This window comes from Barbus barbus (assembly GCF_936440315.1).
Source record: "Barbus barbus genome assembly, chromosome: 24".
Classification (NCBI taxonomy): domain Eukaryota; kingdom Metazoa; phylum Chordata; class Actinopteri; order Cypriniformes; family Cyprinidae; genus Barbus; species Barbus barbus.
Window position 1 is genome coordinate 14,933,396 of NC_136752.1, and position 19,328 is coordinate 14,952,723.

Sequence of the window (19,328 nt, forward strand, 5' to 3'; positions counted from 1 at the left end):
AAGTTTACAATTTTATTTTTTTCGATACAGTATCGACAAACAAAATATCGCGATACTCGCGTGTATCAATATTTTCTTACACCCCTTCATATAGCTAATAACAATAAGAAATGTTTCTCGAGCAGCAAATCAGCATTTTAGAATGATTTCTGAAGGATCATGTGACACTGAAGACCGGAGTAGTTGCTCCTGAAAAGTCAAATTTGCATTACAGAAATAAATTAAATTTTTAAAAGATATTAAAATAGAAACATTTATTTATGATTAAATATAATTGTAATAATATTTCACAATATTACTGTTTTTACTATACTTTTGATTGAATAAATGCAGCCTTGGTGACCATAAGAGACTTTATAAGTAAAATAAACACTCAGAAATTTAGAGCAGTGAGTCGTTGTTTTTCTTGTCAATATTATGCAACCACAAGACCAAGACAGATCTGATATAAGACAGATCTGATATGACTGATATATTGTCCTCCTTGACATCATACGACTATCCCTTTTAGCACACAGTGAACTGTTTGAATATTTCAAGAACCCTTTCCTGTTCATTTTTTTTTACAAGCATCCTAGTGACAGTATACTGTGCTATTTGCATTGATAACCTAGTAAATTACCTTGTTAAAGATAAATATAATAATAAATTACCTTGTTCTCAGTAATTGCTTCTTTGCTGGAACTAATGCTCCTTGTTAATTAGATCCACATAAATGAAAGAGATATACTGTGCAATATAGTCGTAATACCGTGGGATCGTTTTGTCATTTAAGAGGGAGGGGAAAGGGATGAATTGGTTCGCTCCTCCGTCCTAAATTTTAATCTAAATGTGCCTAAGGTTGCAGTGTTTTTACGCCCTCTTGTTTAATACTTTATTAAGGGCATAATCACAACAGCTGCAATCAGAAAATATGGTATAGGCTAGTTTACATTAGTCATGTTTTACATGTTTGCATGGCACGTGAAACAGATTCTTCACTTCTGTTTCTCATGAGAACCTTGTTTTTTAATACTTTTGTCATAAAAGAATGAAACAAGAAACAGTGAGGGCTTTTGATTTTTGAGTCATCCTTTGTCTGGTACAGTATAAAGGGTCTTGTAAGAGTGGGGCCAGACAGTCTGGTGTAGGTGGTAAATTAATGCACATGTGGGCATTTTGGAACTTGGGCCTTACAGAGCTGGATTTTTACCACAAATGAAAGAGGCATTTTAATGGCCTATTTTTTTTTTCCCAGAAGAAATTAAATAATCATACATCGTTTTGTCCCTGGCCTCTTGTGCCCTTCAGGGGTGTTGCGTAATTGCATTTGCTAAGTGAACTGACACGGAGTTGTGTATTCGGCCATCCGACGAGCGTTGCAGATGACCGCCATGACCATATTTTCCATACGCCTACTGTGCTTAGAGCTCGCCGTTGTGACACCGCAGATCTGCCATCAGCTGTCTCGCTGAGATTGCCAAGGAAATTAACACAGCATTCTTCTAGATAAAAGACTCTGTTATAGTACGAACAAATGACGTGATGGTTATTCCAAAAAATGTAGTCTGTTTGGGACAGTTCCCAGGAATTCATAGATGGATAAGCTGGCGAGATTGACAGCTGTGTTGTGCACATGTATTACTATGTGATTATCTGCATTTATGTTTTCAAGTTGCATTATATCATCTACGCACGCTGGTTCACACTGTTGTGTTTTTATCAAATTTGTGTTTGAAATGAATTTCATTTTGTGAGGAGACCCTCATTCTCATGGTGCTTAAGAATGCATGATGAATGCACATAGGCATGTGTCTTCTCCTCGTTTTTTTATCGAATGAGTTATCAACAGGCTTGCTTAGTTTAAAAAAAACTGACCTGCAGTCAAGCAAAAATGTATTTGTTACTGGTCATGTATGTCAAAAATCAGAGATTAAAAACTCATTTGTTCGCTCTCAGCAAAAACGGTAAACTATTTTTTTGTTCCGGCTCTAGATGTCTCCTTTACAAAAGGTTACTATTTAGAATGAAATAAAACAACTATTGTATTTGTTCAGAAACAGAATTAGTTTAAAAATGTTGTTTATGTGTTTTAATACTAATTTTATTATTATAGAACAGCATTTTTTTTTTTTTTTTCCCATTACCGCAGATTGAAATAAAAGAATACTTGGTCTTTTTAAAATGAGAGAATTCACTGCCCAATTTGTAATGTTAACTTACAAAATAATTTGACAAAATTATAAAAATGATGAATGATGCATGATGTTGGACAAGAAATGTAGGCTATGTCTTACCACAGCATAGTCGCATATACAGGCATAGTTTGCCATCAGCATTCATGTTATTTTTTTCATTTCTCACCCCCCCCCAATATTATTAATAATCGTCTTTTAACTGACTTTGCAATTGACATTGGGTGTTATCTTTGAAATATGATATCATCATCATATCGCTCAGCACTATGGACCACCTTATTGTTGAGCCCTGCTGTGTGCTGAAGTTTGCATTGGGTGCTCGTGTGAAGTACTGCAGTAGGGGAAACTCTATCAGTGCGCACAGGGAACAGAGTGCATTATTAATGCCCAGGCTGTGGGTTCTGTCCGACCCTGACCAATCATCTTCCTTTCTGCCCAACAGAGTGGCATTTCCCCCTATAATTCGTCCCATGCTTGCATGATCTCTGCCGTCTGGTTCTCTCTTCATAGTTAAGACAAGAACAAGGGATTACTCTCACTAATATCAGCATATGAGAGAGAGATTTACAGAGGACAGATAAAAGCAGACAGAACTGTTTCTCTCCCTAATGCAGTCAGCAGCTGCTGCCAACCTATAATCTGTTTGTCACTCTACATGACTTTTGTTTTTGTGTTGTAAATCATACAATATCTTGCACAACTCTGGGTAAAAGCAAAGTCTTAGCAGTAGTCTAATTTAGAGAAACTAAACGTTTAATCTTGGTATAGTTTCGGGGGTTGAAGGTCAGAGCGATGACCTAGTTGGCTGGTTTATTTCTTCCAGCTTGGCCTTAACGACATAGCATTTTATTTGCGTATGTATTTCTGAACGTAGGTCTATAAAGGTTTCTTATCAGGTCTTACGGGAAGCATGAGTTTAGTGTTTTATGTTCTGTGGCGTTCATTTGCATTGTCAGTAAAGGTGCTGTATGGAAAATGACTGTTGTTATGTTTAAGCTTATTTCTGTCTCCTACAGGTGAATCGGGTGCAATTTGAGAAATGCATCTCAAAGGAGATTATTTTTTCCAGCTGAATTTCCCTGATGTGTTATGGTAACCATTTAACCTCTGGCTTAGTCTGAGCAAAATATGCCTGTGCTGACAGAGCTGTTACACAGCAGTTAATATACATCTCATGTTATGCTAGTCATGGGTGGTGCAGGTTCACATCTGGCCTGCAAAACTTCCTGATCTGTTTGTATGTCTGTCTGTCCGTGTAGCTACATATCTATGTTGTTATGTATTTGTGTGTTATGAAATTATTGTTGGTGCTTATTGAATTGTAATGTATTGTACTATTGATTTGAGACAATGTCGTGGGATGCTCATATCTATCTGTCTGTATATCTGTCATTCTATGGATTGTTCTATTGATCATTCTAGCTTTATCCTGAAATATGTATGCAATGACTAGTAAAATGTGAAAAGATGTTAACATAATGCAACATTTAATTTTCTATTAAATTTACATTAAATTTTAAAATGTAACATTTAAATTTACATTTAAATTTTATTTTATGTAATATTGACAGCTAGTGGCTGAAATTTAGTGAATTTAGAAGTCATTTAATTTAATTAAATTAATTTAGAAATGGGTAGTGCAGTCCAAATTCAAAATATTGTTTCTCCTGCCCCCTTCACCTCAAACTTGAGGACACGCAACAAGAACAACTATAATTGAAAATGAAAAGACGACGAGTCTTACACTATAAGCTGATGAGTTCATTTATCCACGTTTTAATAAAGCTTGCTGCGATAGTCTGTGTTTAAGGTGCTAGCCGCAACACCGGATGCGTCATTTGTAGGGATGCGTCAATCCGATATTCAGTATCGGTTTCGCTCTGATGCTGGCATTTTCTGCCGGATCGGGGCATCAGGCAGACGAGACGGATCCAAATCCGATATTCTGCGTATACTATTGTGTTATTGTTAACCCCCCACGATGAACAGGTACAGATGAATATTTAAGTTCACGTAAACTCTTCTCTCCACTGCGGCTGTCTGTCATCCTCCATTCAGCATTCAAACTGCATGTCCAGGGCTGCAGACTGTGACCAAATGGTCGCATTTTGCTGTTACTGCACAGACGCAAACGTGCTGTGAGATCCAGTGAGAAGTGTTTGAATTCGCCGCAGAATGAATAAAGGTTGCTGCGAGATCATTCAAATTCTGCACAGAATTCTCTGTTATAAAGAGCGCTGACGTACGTCAGAAAACCAGAAGTGTTAATGCTAACTATAACCATGGTGTTGTGGTAGAAATAGTTGAATGCATTACATTATTCATTTCAGGGTTTGTACAACCATTTGAAAAAGAAATTCAAGCACTTTTCAAAGACTTTAAAGCATTTCGCACAACTATTTCCAGCACATTAAAGCTCTAAAATGATACAATTTGAATGTTATTTTTAATGGGATGAAATATACTTTGTGGTAAACAAACACAAGTAAAAATAATATATCAAATCACAATTATAACCAGTAGACCGCAGCAGAGGAGCACTTATCGGCTTATTAGTCATTCATTTCCACTTTTTCTCTATATGTTGAAAATCACTATTATAAAATATAATCATCAAGAAATCAGATTTTGTCAGAATTGTACTTTTTTTTTTTTTTTATATATATATATATATAAAGTAAGAAAAGTAACAAAGTGCCTTGAAAAACACAATTTTCTTCAATTTGCGACTAAATCACACATAATCACTGAAATTGGTCAGTTCCATATAATACTACAGAAGAACAATGATATATTTTATAAGAGTGGAATATATAAATTTTCTATATAACATGTTACTGTTGTTAATAAAAGTACATTTTTTTTTTATACATCCCAACTCAAGCTTAGTGCTTTACTGTGAAATCTGTATAAACATGAAAGAAACAAGAAGTGAGCATGTTATATTGTAAAACAATGGCAGTTGGACTGTTACAGCTCACTCAGGGCGGGTCTAAGGTAAGATGGCAGTGTCAATCAACTATCGTGGGAGCGGCCTTCGTCCGTGTGATGTCACACAGACAAGAAGCTGAGAACGGCCTGATTTGAAAAAGGGGATATTATTTTTAGGGATTAAATAAAAACCACTTTGTAGATTTTTATCACTATAGGGTAGATGTGTACACACTGCCAACACACATTTATTTTCAATCATAATGTAAAAGTGAATTTAGCATCCGATGACCCCTTTAAAAGCTGAACGTGGGTGCTCAATGCAGCGTGCCGAACAATAGTGGCATCACAGAACAGCAGCAGGAGTCAGATTTCATTTATCAAGTGAGGAGCAAGTTGAGCTGACTGACATGAAGGGTGAGGTGAGACAGACAAAACGATGGCGAAAGATTTAATTTTGAAACTAAATGCAAAAGTGCATGTTTGTCAATATTTTTGATTTTGAAAAGCCTGTTGACTTGCCGTTTATCTAGGTTGATTTTGGAAGTTTTTTAAACATTTGTTTCTATTTATTTGGTTCCACAGTGTTTGCTGATTTTTACTTTATTTAAACTTTGTGTATTTTATTTATTTTATTTTACATCAAGGTGTAGCCTATGCCGTGCCTCTTAGCGTTCTTATTTATTTAGCTAATAAACGTTCTATGTTTTTATTTATTTGGTTCCACAGTGCTTGTTGATTTTTAGTTTTGTATACCCATTTAAACGGTGTATAGCCTAAGTAAATTGTTATTTTCCGTTAGGCTTATAGCATGGTGTATTTTTGTTTTGTTAAAAGTTCTATGAGTGTGACGTTGTATTTTGTTGTTGCTTGAATTGAATCAACGCCGAATTGCCTTTTACAAGTTATTTAAAAGAGAAGAAACGCGAGGAAAAGAGGGAAAACTCAAACGAACTGACTCCCAATGGTGATACTGGTATTACCGGTGTTGTCACACTTCAATTAACCAGTGGGACTATTTCCTCACCATCACAACCCTAGTTTTAATATGCCTATGGTCACAGAGCTTTTTAGTTGGATGTCAGGGCTTTTTAGATCGGGTAGAATGTCTGATCTCTGACCCAGTTTGTTTGCTCACTTCCATGGCTGAATTACGCTGTGTTTTCTGGCAACCCAGACTGGCAAAATATTATTGGGTAAACTGTCAGTGGGTAGAATCACACAGCCCAAAACAAAAACAGACATTCTGACACGGAATGCACTATTTCAAAGTAGAATAACTGGCTGTAGTGCTTTTATTTTTTGGAGGAACAAGTATATTGAACTTGAAGCATGTTTCCTAATTATCTGCAAATGTATTATGGTGTTTAATGCTTTAGTGCAGCAAAGGAAATGCCTATAATTTAGCTGTCTGATCTCATGATGTCACACCTTTGTCAGTCTGTCTTAATCAACACTTCCTCATCTGTCACCTCTTTGGAAACAGAAAGACCTGTTTTCATTTGTCAGACCCTGCTCTTCCCCATTCTTATGCGTGTATGGACGGGAGTTCGACAGAGAGATTTCCCCTCTAGGCAGTGATCTGCTGTCCAGATCAGTCAGCGGGACTCTCTATTGCACCACATGCCGTCACCATTGGAATTTGCATAGCCCTATCTCATCTCAGACCCTTACAATTAACCACTCTGTTTTTGCTTCTTTATGATTTGTATATGAATATAAAATATATTGATTAGCTTTGTCGGTGTCATGTTCCAAATTATGTGCTTGCAGTCTTTCAATGGCTGCCATATGTGTGTCCACAAAGCTTTAGGTTTCAGTTTTAAGTATGGTGCTTACAAGCCATTGTGGCTTTATGGCAGACTACTACCCAACAGCCTATGCATCACTGCGTCACCAAAGTGTGGTCTTGGAAGAGAACCACAAAGACTTAGAGTTGCATTTAGCACAAGGAAATATAGGCTTCACCTTCCAAATGTGTGTGTGTATGTGTATATATATACCTCCTATATATATATATATCCCTATATATTGCGATTGTGTGTGTCAGTCTGGTCTAGCATTTAAATCAATATTTTAAGTGGCAAAAGTAGTCAAAAAGTGTGGATGAGTACCCTTCTTTTTTTAGGTGTTCCTCCTCTGTTGTTCTGTGGTGTATCTTTGTGTGTGTTCTTTTCTTCAGTTTAACTTGACTCTGGACAGTCTGTCTTTCCTCTGTTACTGCTTGGCTTCAGGCTCTGGCCCTTGGCCTTGCCAAAGAAAACAAGCCCCTCCTTGTCCTGGGAAAGTAGCCCTTTGCGTCTGTGTGTTCCGTTGGGTTTATCACTTGTAAAGTCTGTGTCTCACCGAACTTAAACGAAAAGTGTAAGTGTAAATGTAAGTGAAAGACATGACTTCTTATGTGTGAGAATTTCGGGGTCTCATACGTGAAGTGTTTTTTAAATGTGCGTGTGTGTATTATTTATATACAGGAGGGTGTGAGAGAAATTGTTTTGAAGGTGAAGCTTGGTGAGTGTCTAGTTCTTTTTTTGTGTCTGTTCTGGTGTAACAGGAAGTTAGATGAACTATTCGTATCTCGCGTGTGGCTTAAGAAGAGGAAGATCGGTTGTGAATGTGTGTGTGTCATTGTATTCAGCTGACAGTTGCTACTGCAAGCCACCTTGTCTGATCATCTGTTTTACGAAGTGATCTAATATAAAAGAGTAATCGATAATTCTGATTAAACTTGGCTAAAATGTTATGCAATTTTTGTAGTGATTCACAATTTATTAGTGTCATTTTATTATTTATGGGCCAATATTCATTTTTTCTGTTTATGGGTATTGGCTGACATGGTTTATTTAATTTTACATTTTGAGAAAAAAAAAACTGTAAATGCAATGTAGAGAAATTACATTCGGGGCTTCTTGTAGTGCTTTGCACTTTCTTTTCAGCATTAAATGAGATCCTGGACCTGTTTGATGCATGATTCTGTAAGAACCGAAGTTAACACTTTAGTAAAGGGACCGATTCTCACTATTAACTAGTTGCTTATTAGCATGCCTGTTATTATCATATTGGCTGTTTATTAGTGCTTATAAAACACATATTCTGCATGACCCTAATATTCTACATCCCTTATCATACCCAATACCTAAACTTAAAGGGATAGTTCACCCAAAAAAGAAAATTTTGTCATTAATTACTCACCCTCATGTCGTTCCAAAACCGTAAGACCTTCTTTCATCTTCGGAACACAATTTAAGATATACAAGACACAAGGCACGGCGCATGTGTTCAACGTCATCACACCGGATCTGGGTCAGCGCCACGTGCTTGCATCATGGTACTGTCGTGAACGCGCATCCACAAGTGGCACAGTAGAAATGAAAATTTGGAATAAAGCCGTTATTTTTGTTTTCTTGGTGCAAAAAAAAAAGGATTCTCGTAGCTTCGTAACATTTACAGTTGAACCATTGACTTTGTCATCCATCTTTTCTGTGCCTTGATCAAGGTAGTACCCTTGCTGTCTATGGGAGCGTCAGAGAGCCCTCAGATTTCATCAAAAATATCTTAAATTGTGTTCCAAAGATGAGAGAAGGTCTTACGGGATTGGAATGACATGAGGGTGAGTAATTAAAGACAGAATTTTCATTTTTGGGTGAACTATCCCTTTAACAACTACCTTACTAACTATTAATAAACAGCAAATTAGGAGTCTGAAATAAAAGTCATAGTTAATGGTTTGTTAATGGCAAGAATTGGACCTTAAATTAAAGTGTGACTGAACCGAATATACCTCACTGTCACTTCTCATCACTTCAATGCCACAAGTCCACTGAACCACCCATTCTGAGGGATGTCGTGGGAAAGCATATCTCATTAGCTCAAAGTTCGAATAGTGTTTTACCAGTTGACTAGTTGGAGTACAACATCTACTCCACTGTGTGGACATTCTCCATGAGCTAGTTTCATTAATGCACAATGGGTTTTAAAAGACAGACAGAGCGAAAAGCCCAAGTTGTTTGCTGTGTGGTCTGTGCTTGGCTCTTTAGATGTGCAGTGTAAATATGTGCATTTATCCGCCCCTGTGATTGAGCCGCAGTGTCATTGAGCGCCGCAGGAGCCCTGAGTAGTAATTATAGCTAATGAGACACAGGTAGTCTGCCTAACACTTAACACTCCTATAAATAAGTCTTTGGCAGCCTGTGTGGTTTTTGTTTTAGCTCTGGCGGACCTTTCTGCGCTTGTGGGTAGGGGACAGTGTGCAACTGAGTTTAAATAACCACCGTTTTGACGAATGGATGAATGACTGGATGGCGGGTGGTAATCTATAGCTTGCCGCCTAGGAAGAGTCCTGCAATCCTGGCTCAAGTTCAGTCAGATTCCACCAGACCTGGTTTGCATGCTCAAGCATACATTTGAAATGTTTGCGAAGAAAAGGCGTGGATGCGTGACTTCAATTTTCACATGTCTAGTATTTCTGCACTGTACTTGTAATGTAATTGTAATCATTCTGGTTGAATGATTTTCCTGCTCATTCGCTGCCTAATGAACCCATGCGACTTTGTTCTTTTTTGTTTCTTCAGATTGACGTGACTTGACCCCGCTGGCCTGTTGCTCAGTTTGACACAACCCCCCCCCCAGCTCTATGGCCCTCGGGTATGTCTGCCACACCTCTTCTTCTGCTTTTGTCTACTGACAGTATATTTTGTGTACTTGGCCTGCTATTAACCTTGTCTTTCACATGAAAGGGACAGTTCATGGAAAAATAAGAATAGTTTAAATATACCCATTTCGTTCCAAACCCATGAGATTTTTGTTTGATCTTCGAAACACAAATTAAGATATTTTTAATGAAACTAGTGAGTTTTTTGTTCCAGGTAACCAAAACGTAAATGATCCAAAAAGGTTATCAAGGTATCGTAAAACAAATCCATATGAATTGAGCTAAGCCTTGTGAAGAGATCAATCACATTATATAATGAACAAATTTAATATAGGTCTTTATTACATCTAAACAGTGATCAACATCTATACATACACACATAGAAATCATGTACGCTTGTGTGTGCATCATATGCTTTTTGTGGAGCATGTGAACCAAAATCTTATGGTTTTGGAGTGACATGATTGTAAATAAATGATGACATTTTTTATTTTTAGGTGAACTATCCCTTTAATTCAAAAACTATAAACAATACTAGACCTGAATCCATATCAATATCTCACAACTCTTACCAAAGTACATGATTCAACAGCAGCGTTTGAAACAGGATATGTGGATGGTTACATGCTGTGAGTTTTTGCGGACAGTGGCTTGAGCAGAATCATGTTGAGTAAAGTCAAAATTGCAGGATGATGGTTACATCATATTGCTTTACGGATTGCTTCATCAAAAACACAATCGTCAGAGTCTGTCCAGATGGTCTCGCTGTTGTTAAGAACAGGAAGAAAATCTGAATAATCAAAGGACGGTAGCCACGGTGCAGTGGTTCTGCGGTCATCGTTAGTCAGATGTGAGTCACCACCTCACAGGTTCAAGCACTGATGGTCATAGTCTGGAGGTTGAGATTTAGGTTCCTCGACATGAAGGTCTGCAGGGATGACCCATGGACTGGTGTTAATGAGATTCCTCTCCACATTTTAAAGGTGCTTTATGGAAGTTTTTGACTTTTCTAAAGCCAAAAAATAACACGTTTATGTTTACATAGCTGTTTCTCTGAAAAATAATGCTATAGCCAGTAATTCTACTCTGAAATGTGTGTGGCGGTTTGTTTTTTGTTTTTGCAGGACCCATTTCAACCGCTAGCTGTCAATCTTACATACTGCACCTTTAACCATTGAGACCTTAGTGCCAGGGGAATGTAGTTAATAAATGACAAAATGTCGAGTAACCAGTCTAAAGGCCTGTTCATATCAAGATGATTATTTGGAGCAAAAATTTGAATGAACGGCTGTTAATTCAACTGCTTAAGCTGACTTGAATATTTGCATAAAACTATGAATTAGAGGTGTTCATGAACAGACTGTTTTGCTATATAACAGTGAATAGGAAGAATACAGAACCAAGAATACAGAGTCATTGTTGATTTGTTGTGATACTCAAGCTGAATTGAAAATAGTTTACTAATGTCACTATTTCTATTAATTAGTATATAAATATGCCACATGTGCTAAGGGCTAGTTTTATTAACAGCTTGCACCAGGGTAAACCGTCTTTTGGCATTAAAATTGTACTGTCAGGTTTTACTAAAGGCGCGCAGTGACGAATTAGCGTTGAAAAGGCGTGGACACAGTTATTTTTGCGCCTGACCTTATTGAATATGCATTTTTAGGTTCCCTTTCAGACGCAAAAGTTATGGGAGGAGAGTATTCAAATGAATCACGCAATGCATTTTATTAATGTTTGCGCTCATCAAATTACTGGCATTTGCGCCATAGTTTAACGCCCACAAAAAAGCATGTCTTAAACTATTTTGCGCTTGAAATGGCTGTAATTATTGTTGCTAGGATGAGGGACGGCAGAGAACAGAGAGCATGTGGTAGAAGGCAGAGGATTTTTTCCACACACATTAATTTATTTTGAATGTCAGAAGAACACCTAAACTCCAAAACTATCATTTGCGAAGCCATGTTATTTTTTTTAATTTGCTTCAGGAAATAAAAGACGACTTGGAATACCAGGTTTACCAAAAATTCTAGCAAACCTTAATTTTTGGCCTCCGGTTCTTTTCAACGTACTATGGCTTCTTTATTCTTTATTTGCGGCTACGCTAATTTGCGCTGCGCTTGGTATATTGCGTTGGTCGATATGTAAATGAGATGTTGTGTCTGTGTTCTTTAATTTGCACATTGTTAGTAAATCACCTGCAGAAATTTCCTCTCCCATTGGCGCCGTTTTGGAATTGCGCTCTCGTGCTAATTTTCCCTGTTTAGTAAAACTGGCCCTAAATGTTTACTCTCTTTGGCGGAATCAATTTACAGGTGGCTTATTTACAGTTATCTTTGCATTCCAAATCAGTACAATTAAAATCAGTTTGTTGCAAGCATAATTGTAGCTGGATGCCCCTGACAGATCTACAGAAACTAGAGAGAGTTCTCATCACTGTCGAAACTGTGTGGGATGTTTCTCCAACAGATTAGCCCTGAGACAGCCAGTGAGGTGAATGAGGTGAGTTTGTTTAGTGTTGAATAAAGACCCTGTGAGGAACAAGCTGTGTGTGAGAACAGCGAGTAACAGCTTCCTGTCAGTTGGTTGGTCATCTGTTGAACGTGTGTGTAAAAGCCATGTTCGACTAATAATTGACAGTTGTCCAGCATGTGGTTCAAAGATGATTGTCTTGTATTTTGATGTATGTGTGTAATATATGTTTCCTAGCTTGAGTAGTTCAGTTAATCTGCTGTAAAACACTTTCGGGTTAAGGGGATGTACCGGTCTAACAAGTTCGATCATTGACCTCTTATGTGTTTCTCACATTCTCACCTGATGACGACTCAGGCCCCTTAGTAAAACAAACCATGTCAATCAACCCCAAAACCAGACCATGAATAGAGCAGCAGATGAACAAGAAGAAACGGAGGGCGTGAATGAAACACAAACGGAAAGGTAGATAACATTTTGTGGCTGCTGAAAACAGCATCCTGTGCAAGACAGGAAACGTATGAATCAGGAACAATCTGCAACGACACAGTTTCGCGCAAAAGCTTGTTTCCTAAGAAAAGAGATGGCGAGCAGAGATGTGTGTTCATACAATAGCAGGACTTGATGTGGTGCCTCGCTGGTGTAGATCGTAGATCACTGCATCATTCACATCGTCATGCTGCTTGAAAACTGATCCTGAACCAATCGGTGTCTAGAGAGCTGCTCAGTGTCAACACTCTGCGACGTTAAAGCGCTGATTCAGGAGCAGTTTCGTCTTCAGTTTACTGTGCAAGCTGGTTTTCCTGTTTTGCCCATTCAGGTCTTTGTGTTGCTGTGCCAGAGCCATGTTGAGCATTGTTCCTACTGCTTCCCCTATGACATTCCTGCACTGATTTGAATCTGGGGGCCTACCTCTCTCTCTATTGTTCCCCCCTCCATCATGCTCAGCTGGACTACTGCTGCCCTTAGGGGCCGGTACAGGCACATGGGTGCACTGAGATTCTGACATGAGCCACCAGTGGACTTCACTTTGGAAACCGTTGTGTTATTTAAAGGGATTCCCCACTCAAAAATGAAAATTCTCATCATTTTCCTACCCTCATGCTGTCCCAGATCTATATGACTTTCTTCTGTGGAACACGAATGGTTTTAAAAAAAAAACATAATCCAACTATTGTGGATGATGCTTTAAAAACCATGCGAAACGAACACGACATTTACATGGAGAGTAACGTGTTTATAACCTATACCACCAGTGGGCAATCATAATGTTTTGGCTTTACTTTTAGACTGTGTGTGGCACACTTGATTGTCAGCATGTTGCGAAGTGTGATGTAAGCGCTTTGTGAAACTTGTGCATGCGGAAGCACAAAGGACTGTCACTTCTCATGCAACAGGCTTACATCATGTTTTATAGTTTATGGCTTAAAAAGTTAAAAAATAATGGTGTTTTTCTCAAACACACCTATTGTTTCACTTCAGAAGACATTTGATTCATCAATTAGGGTCGTATGGATTACCGCATGTTTGTTTTGCGTGGTTTTTGAAGTGTTAACTTTGATGGTCCAATCTCACAGAGATAGATAATTTTTCTAAAAAAGGTCTGTTTGTGTTCCACAGAAGAAAGTTACACATCTGGGACAGTATGAGGGTGAGTAAATGTTAGATAAATTTTCATTTTATTGTGTCACTTTAGACAACATGACGGCATTCCTGACTGTTAACTTTCAAATGTGATCCATTTGCGGTGAAAATAAAATATTCAGTGGTAAAAATAATGTTGAAAAAAGATTTTATTCTTTTAGAGATTAGGATGTTCATAAAAACTGCATGTTAGACTAAAGTGAGAAAGTGGTTATTTTTTCCCAGCAGTTTCATCAGCAGAAAAGTTGTTTCATTTGCTGCGAAAAATGTTTCTTGTGATAGATTTTGATGGAAAAACCATTGCTCAGTGAACTTTTGTGAGAGATGGACCTTCACTGCAAAAAATGGTTTATCTTACTTAGTATTTTTGTCTTGTTTCTTGTCAAAATATAAAAAAATTCTTAAATCAAGATATTTTTTACAAGATGACTTTAGATATTTAGTCTTGGGGGGGGACTAAATTAAGTGCTAAATTAAGAACTAAATTAAGTACAAACAAGAAAAAACAACTTTTCTACAAAACTGGAAAAATTTCTGAGTATATGTAAGCGGTAGGCTATTTTAGAAAGGAAAATGTAAAAGATGAAAGACAAATTGGGGAGAATCAATAAATTATGAATAAACTTCATAAGAAATTATGAATAATTTATTGCTATTGTGTAAATATGTAATCATGTAATCCATAAAATATAACTATAGTCTGATTTATGAGTATTTTAAAATGTTACATGTTTCCAGATTACATGTAATCAGTTACTACCCAGCTCTGTTTACTAGCTAACTGTTTTTTTCATCATCATTCCTCATCGTATTTTGTCAAATCTGTCCTCTGCTTTATTTCACCTGGGAATTTTGACGAGCGTACCTTTATCATCAAGCCCTGCCTTCTGTTTTCAGCTTTGTTGCCATTCTTTAATGCATTTCAGTTAGGGGTGGGCGATATGGGTAAAATATAATATCACGTTTTTTTGCGAAATTTCACTATTTTATCACGATTCTTTGTCACGTTGGTTTTACCATTTTGTCTGCACATTACAGCCAAAATAACTTTCCCTATTATAAAGACAAAGCCTTCAAGGTAACAAAATATAAAAAAGAATGGTGGATATTTAGGCCAAAGTGGGCGAAGATAAAAATCTGTCATTATTTTATATTTGTTATTAAAAAATAAGAACAAATACACATTACAAATACACATAATATACAAATAAAATAAACAGTGCTTTATTTTCAGGTACAATAGGCATATTTAGTAGAAGCATTCAAGAAATTGATTGAACAATTATAACAATAAAACTATAGATTGATTCCTAATAAAGCAACTGTATTTTTTTTCAGTCAAGAGTAGTGTGTTTTTTTTTTTTTTTTCTCTCTTTGCGTTTTGTTATTTTAACATTAAAGAATAAAAATACTGTTATCTGTCTGTCAATTCTGTCATAGTGTTTTATATTTATACCATCATTTGCAGACCGGCGCGCGAATGAAAAGCTTAAGGCTTTAAAACACGCAAATAATGTACTTTTGTGATTGCGAATAAGTGCAGTGTTTCGTGAGTGTAACTCTACCGCTGAGTTAACACTGATATGAATGTATGTGGCGCTGTACAGCATATAGAGACGGAGGCGCCAGAACTGCAGCTGATATAATGTGTGCTGTAGCACGATACTACGATATTTCTTCAAAAGCAGATCGTGAAGACATTTTTAGCGTCCACGATCAAAAATAGTCATATCGTATACCCCTACCTTCAGTGTACTCAAAGTCTGTGTTTTCTTGATATCAGATTGAGGCCACCAGCACATGGTGGCTTAAGATCATCTATTGATAGGTGACCCACATTCATCAGTTTATCCTCTCCCTTTGACTTTCTGTCTCCTGTTGTGTTCTCTGCCCCTGTCCAAATGGTCCCATCAGCCCTTACTTTCCTCCTGTGCCATTTGGGAGTTGATCGTCATCACAATATCATCACTGTAAATGTAGGCCACTCCATCTGAACTTGTTTTTATTTAGCTTTTTAATGCACACACAGACCTTTGACATGGTTTCTCTTGCAAACAGGACCTTGAGTGTGGTTCAATGTCACGATCAAAGGTTCTGCTTTATATTGTTTCATTATCAAGTTAGAAAGCATTTTACTGTCATCCGATATAAGAAGTTTTGTGTTTGTGTCTGCGGCAGAGGTGTGTTATGAAGTAATGAGTGAGTTAGTAACTTTCCAGAGAAATCTGTGATTCTTCCACGTCATTGTCTAGGAGCGGATATGTTATCATCTGTTCAGTTCATGTCCTGTCGTCTAGCCTGTGCTGCTTACAGCAGACCAAATTAGGTAGCTTCTCAAACATGTTTTATTATCACTTGCACAAATGAAGTGCAATAAAATGTTCTGTGCACACAGTTTCCTTGATCTCATTTCAAAGCATCTCGTATTTCGACCTTGGTAAAAGTTTTTTAATTTTTCAATAATAATGAAATGGTTTATGATTATAACTTTTTAAATATATTTCAAAAATCTGCCCCAGAAGATAAAAGTGCCAGTAATCAAAGAAACATTTAATTGTGATTTGATTTTTATTTTGTGCTTTGGAGAGACTTGCACAGTAGTACAAGTACCAGTTTCTTTTTCTTTATCACAATGATATACCATGCGCATACATTTGTTTGACCTTTTCCTAAGGTTTGCTGGCATTGCTTTTGGCCAACCCTAGAGGGCAGACTTGTAAAGAGATTTGAATGATGGACGCGCGCGCGCACACACACACACACACACACACACACTCACACACAGAGAGAGAGAGTTGGCTCAGTCTGAACTTATTCTTCTCGTTCTCATGCTACTTAAGGCTTATGCAACACTATTAATTTGTTGGGTGCTAGATATCAGAGGGTCTTTATGCTACAAATGGGTAACACTGTGGTAACACTTACATATAAAGACATTAAGAGATTATTTAATAACAATCTATGTGCATATGTCTTGTCTGCTCACACATTAAGGAACTGAAACATTACATGGCTTGCCTGACATGTTCACACGGAACTTAAGGGTGTGAGTGTTTCCTGTGAATCATTTGCACACATTTTTCTGTTCTGTCACTCTATGTGAGATATGAGTCTTTTGAACGAATGAGGTTATATAAGGCCACTTTTGGAACAGAGAACTTTCTGTATGGTGTTGAGGCCATTTCCTTCTTCTATAGCTCCTGTCTGCCCTCCTGGTGGCGCTGTGGAAGTTTTATATTTTGAGTGGCTCCAGGACCGACTTGTCCTTCACTGACTCTTCAGAAGAGTTTTTAAAACAAACTTTACAGTTATGAACTAATTACAAAATATATATACTCTCCCATTCAAAAGTGTGAGGGGTTGCTAAAATATAATAAGTGTATATATGAATGTATGTGTGCGTGTATGTCATAATGGTATTATCATTACTTTAAGGTTGTTCTCATTAATGTAAATGTACCAGCACTTTTATCTTCTGGGACAGATTTTTAAAAAATGAAAAAAATTGTAGTGCAATAATCATGAACCATTTCAATTCTGTTGAATAATTAAAAAACTTTTACCAAGGTTGACATATGAGATGCTTTGAAAACATATTAGGAGTCATCCATAACTCCATGCTCTTCCGAAGAGTCGGTTTATTGTATTGAATGGAGACTTGGACAGCAAGTTAGTGTCAGTTTTACGATGTCCATTGTCAGCGAAAGCAGCCTGCTCATTTGAATATGTTACAGTGAGTCAGCAGAAAGGCCTGCCATATGCAAAATGCTTCCCAACATAAACATTTCCATTGATTTACCTCAGAACACCTTACATTTGCCCAGCCAACTAGAAAACTCAAATATAACTCTTGTATCACTGTAAATGTGCCAATATGCTTTTTATTTATCCAAGTAGCTTTTATGTGAGTGTGTTTGTGTTTTTACCAGGGTAAAGTTTGACAAACATGTCAGTCTGCAGTTAAGCAGATCAAACATGCCACATAAACTAGTTCACACACTACCCTGCTGTAAACTGGAAGTGAAACCATCCATGTGCGTGGGTGTGAGACATTTCAACTGTTTGATAGCATGCCTTCTGAGCTATTTTTTTATCCTTTTTTTTCATCCAATGGAAGGGAAATATGTAAGGGAAGTTATAGCTAAAATTGTGTATGTGTGCGTAAGAGGAGAATGTGAAGAGCAGTTCTAGTTTTGAACCTGATCAAACTTATCAGAGCGCAGCAGCACGCTGAAGACGCCACGCCTTCTCAATATTTGTTATGTACTCCCTTGCATCACAGACAGATGAGTCTTCCTCCCTCCCTCCCTTTAGAAAGTAGAAACGTCTGGGCGTGGTTGGTAGCAGCTGTGTTTTGATTGGATGCTCTCCCAGGCGTACGTTATCTCCCGTTGGACACGTCCTTGCTCCGCCCAGATAACACACTGGAGCTGAAAAGCTCCGCCTACTGTTGTCAAATCATGACATCAAAGTGTTCAGTCCATCCTGCATGAACAGACATGTAGTAAGGTTGGTCTCTGGCTGTGTGAAAGCTCAAGTGAACTTTAGGTTACGCTTTGTGAAGTGCTCGCAGCTGGCCTGTGGCATGTGGAGTACAGGCAGGTGGAAGAACTCACGGGCTGGATCTATAGGTGCTCACTTGTATCTTGGATCTACCGTCAACAGCTTCTGCGTTACAACGAGATCTCATCTCCACTTCGTCTGGGTGCTTGTGTGTGTATCTAGACACTTCTAGTTTTAACTGACACGACAAAAAGGAACCTGTGGTGAACTCAAGTTTGACAAGCTGTGGTTTTCCTTGGGTGGAGGAACCGTTTTGCGGTCGTCTGTCCGGTCACAGACGGCCTGATTCCTCAGAGGTGATGGTGGGTGGCAGGGCCGTCACTGTGCGCCTGCATAGGCGCCTGGAGTGAAAGTGTCACAGTGCAAACATGGAATTCCTCAAGAGCCTCGTTCCCACGGTCATCTCCGGGGATGGCGGACTGCCGGCGACGGACGCGGGGGGAGTGTGGCCACGGGAGACCGGCCCTCGCTTGCTGAGGATGAAGAGGCTGGTTTCACAGGCCAATGAAGAGGAGCACGATGGATCCGGTCTGACTAGCCGGCCGGCTGTCCGTCTTCAACGACATCGTGCCAAAGGTACCATCAGGAAAAAGGAGGGGATGGGTAATCAAACATGATTTTAACTGTGTTGCAGAGAGAGGACTGTTTGATTTGGAGGTGTGTGTGCAAGGTGTGTGTTTGCACCATTTTTGTTTATAGTTCAGCTGTGATATAAGAGAAATCGCAGACGAGGGAACAAGCAAATACTTTGTGTAACCAAACTGTTTGCGAAGTCTTAAGTTGGTCATTAATGAGAATTATTCAAATATTGGGAGTTGTTATAAAACCAGGATCTTTTAAAGTATTTTATGCAATACAAATGCAGAAAGGGAGCAGTATAGTCATGAGTA

At 38.0% G+C, this 19,328-nt stretch overlaps 1 protein-coding gene across 6 annotated transcripts in view; it reads left to right on the plus strand.

Moving 5' to 3' along the window:
• Nucleotides 1–19,328, plus strand: part of LOC306844353 (protein furry homolog-like) — a 92,838-nt gene that overhangs the window by 1,842 nt on the left and 71,668 nt on the right. For 4 of the 6 annotated variants that reach the window (XR_013781912.1, XM_079376412.1, XM_079376413.1 and 1 more), the window contains exon 1: nt 18,325–19,014. Coding sequence is in view for 3 of the 6 variants with exons in the window: in XM_079376412.1 (XP_079232538.1) it covers nt 18,807–19,014 (208 nt within the window). In the remaining 3 variants the exon portion in view is untranslated. Of the gene's footprint in view, nt 1–9,676; nt 9,750–13,851; nt 13,883–18,324; nt 19,015–19,328 lie in introns of those variants that run through there. The other 2 variants (XM_079376416.1, XM_079376415.1) reach the window with 2 other exon arrangements.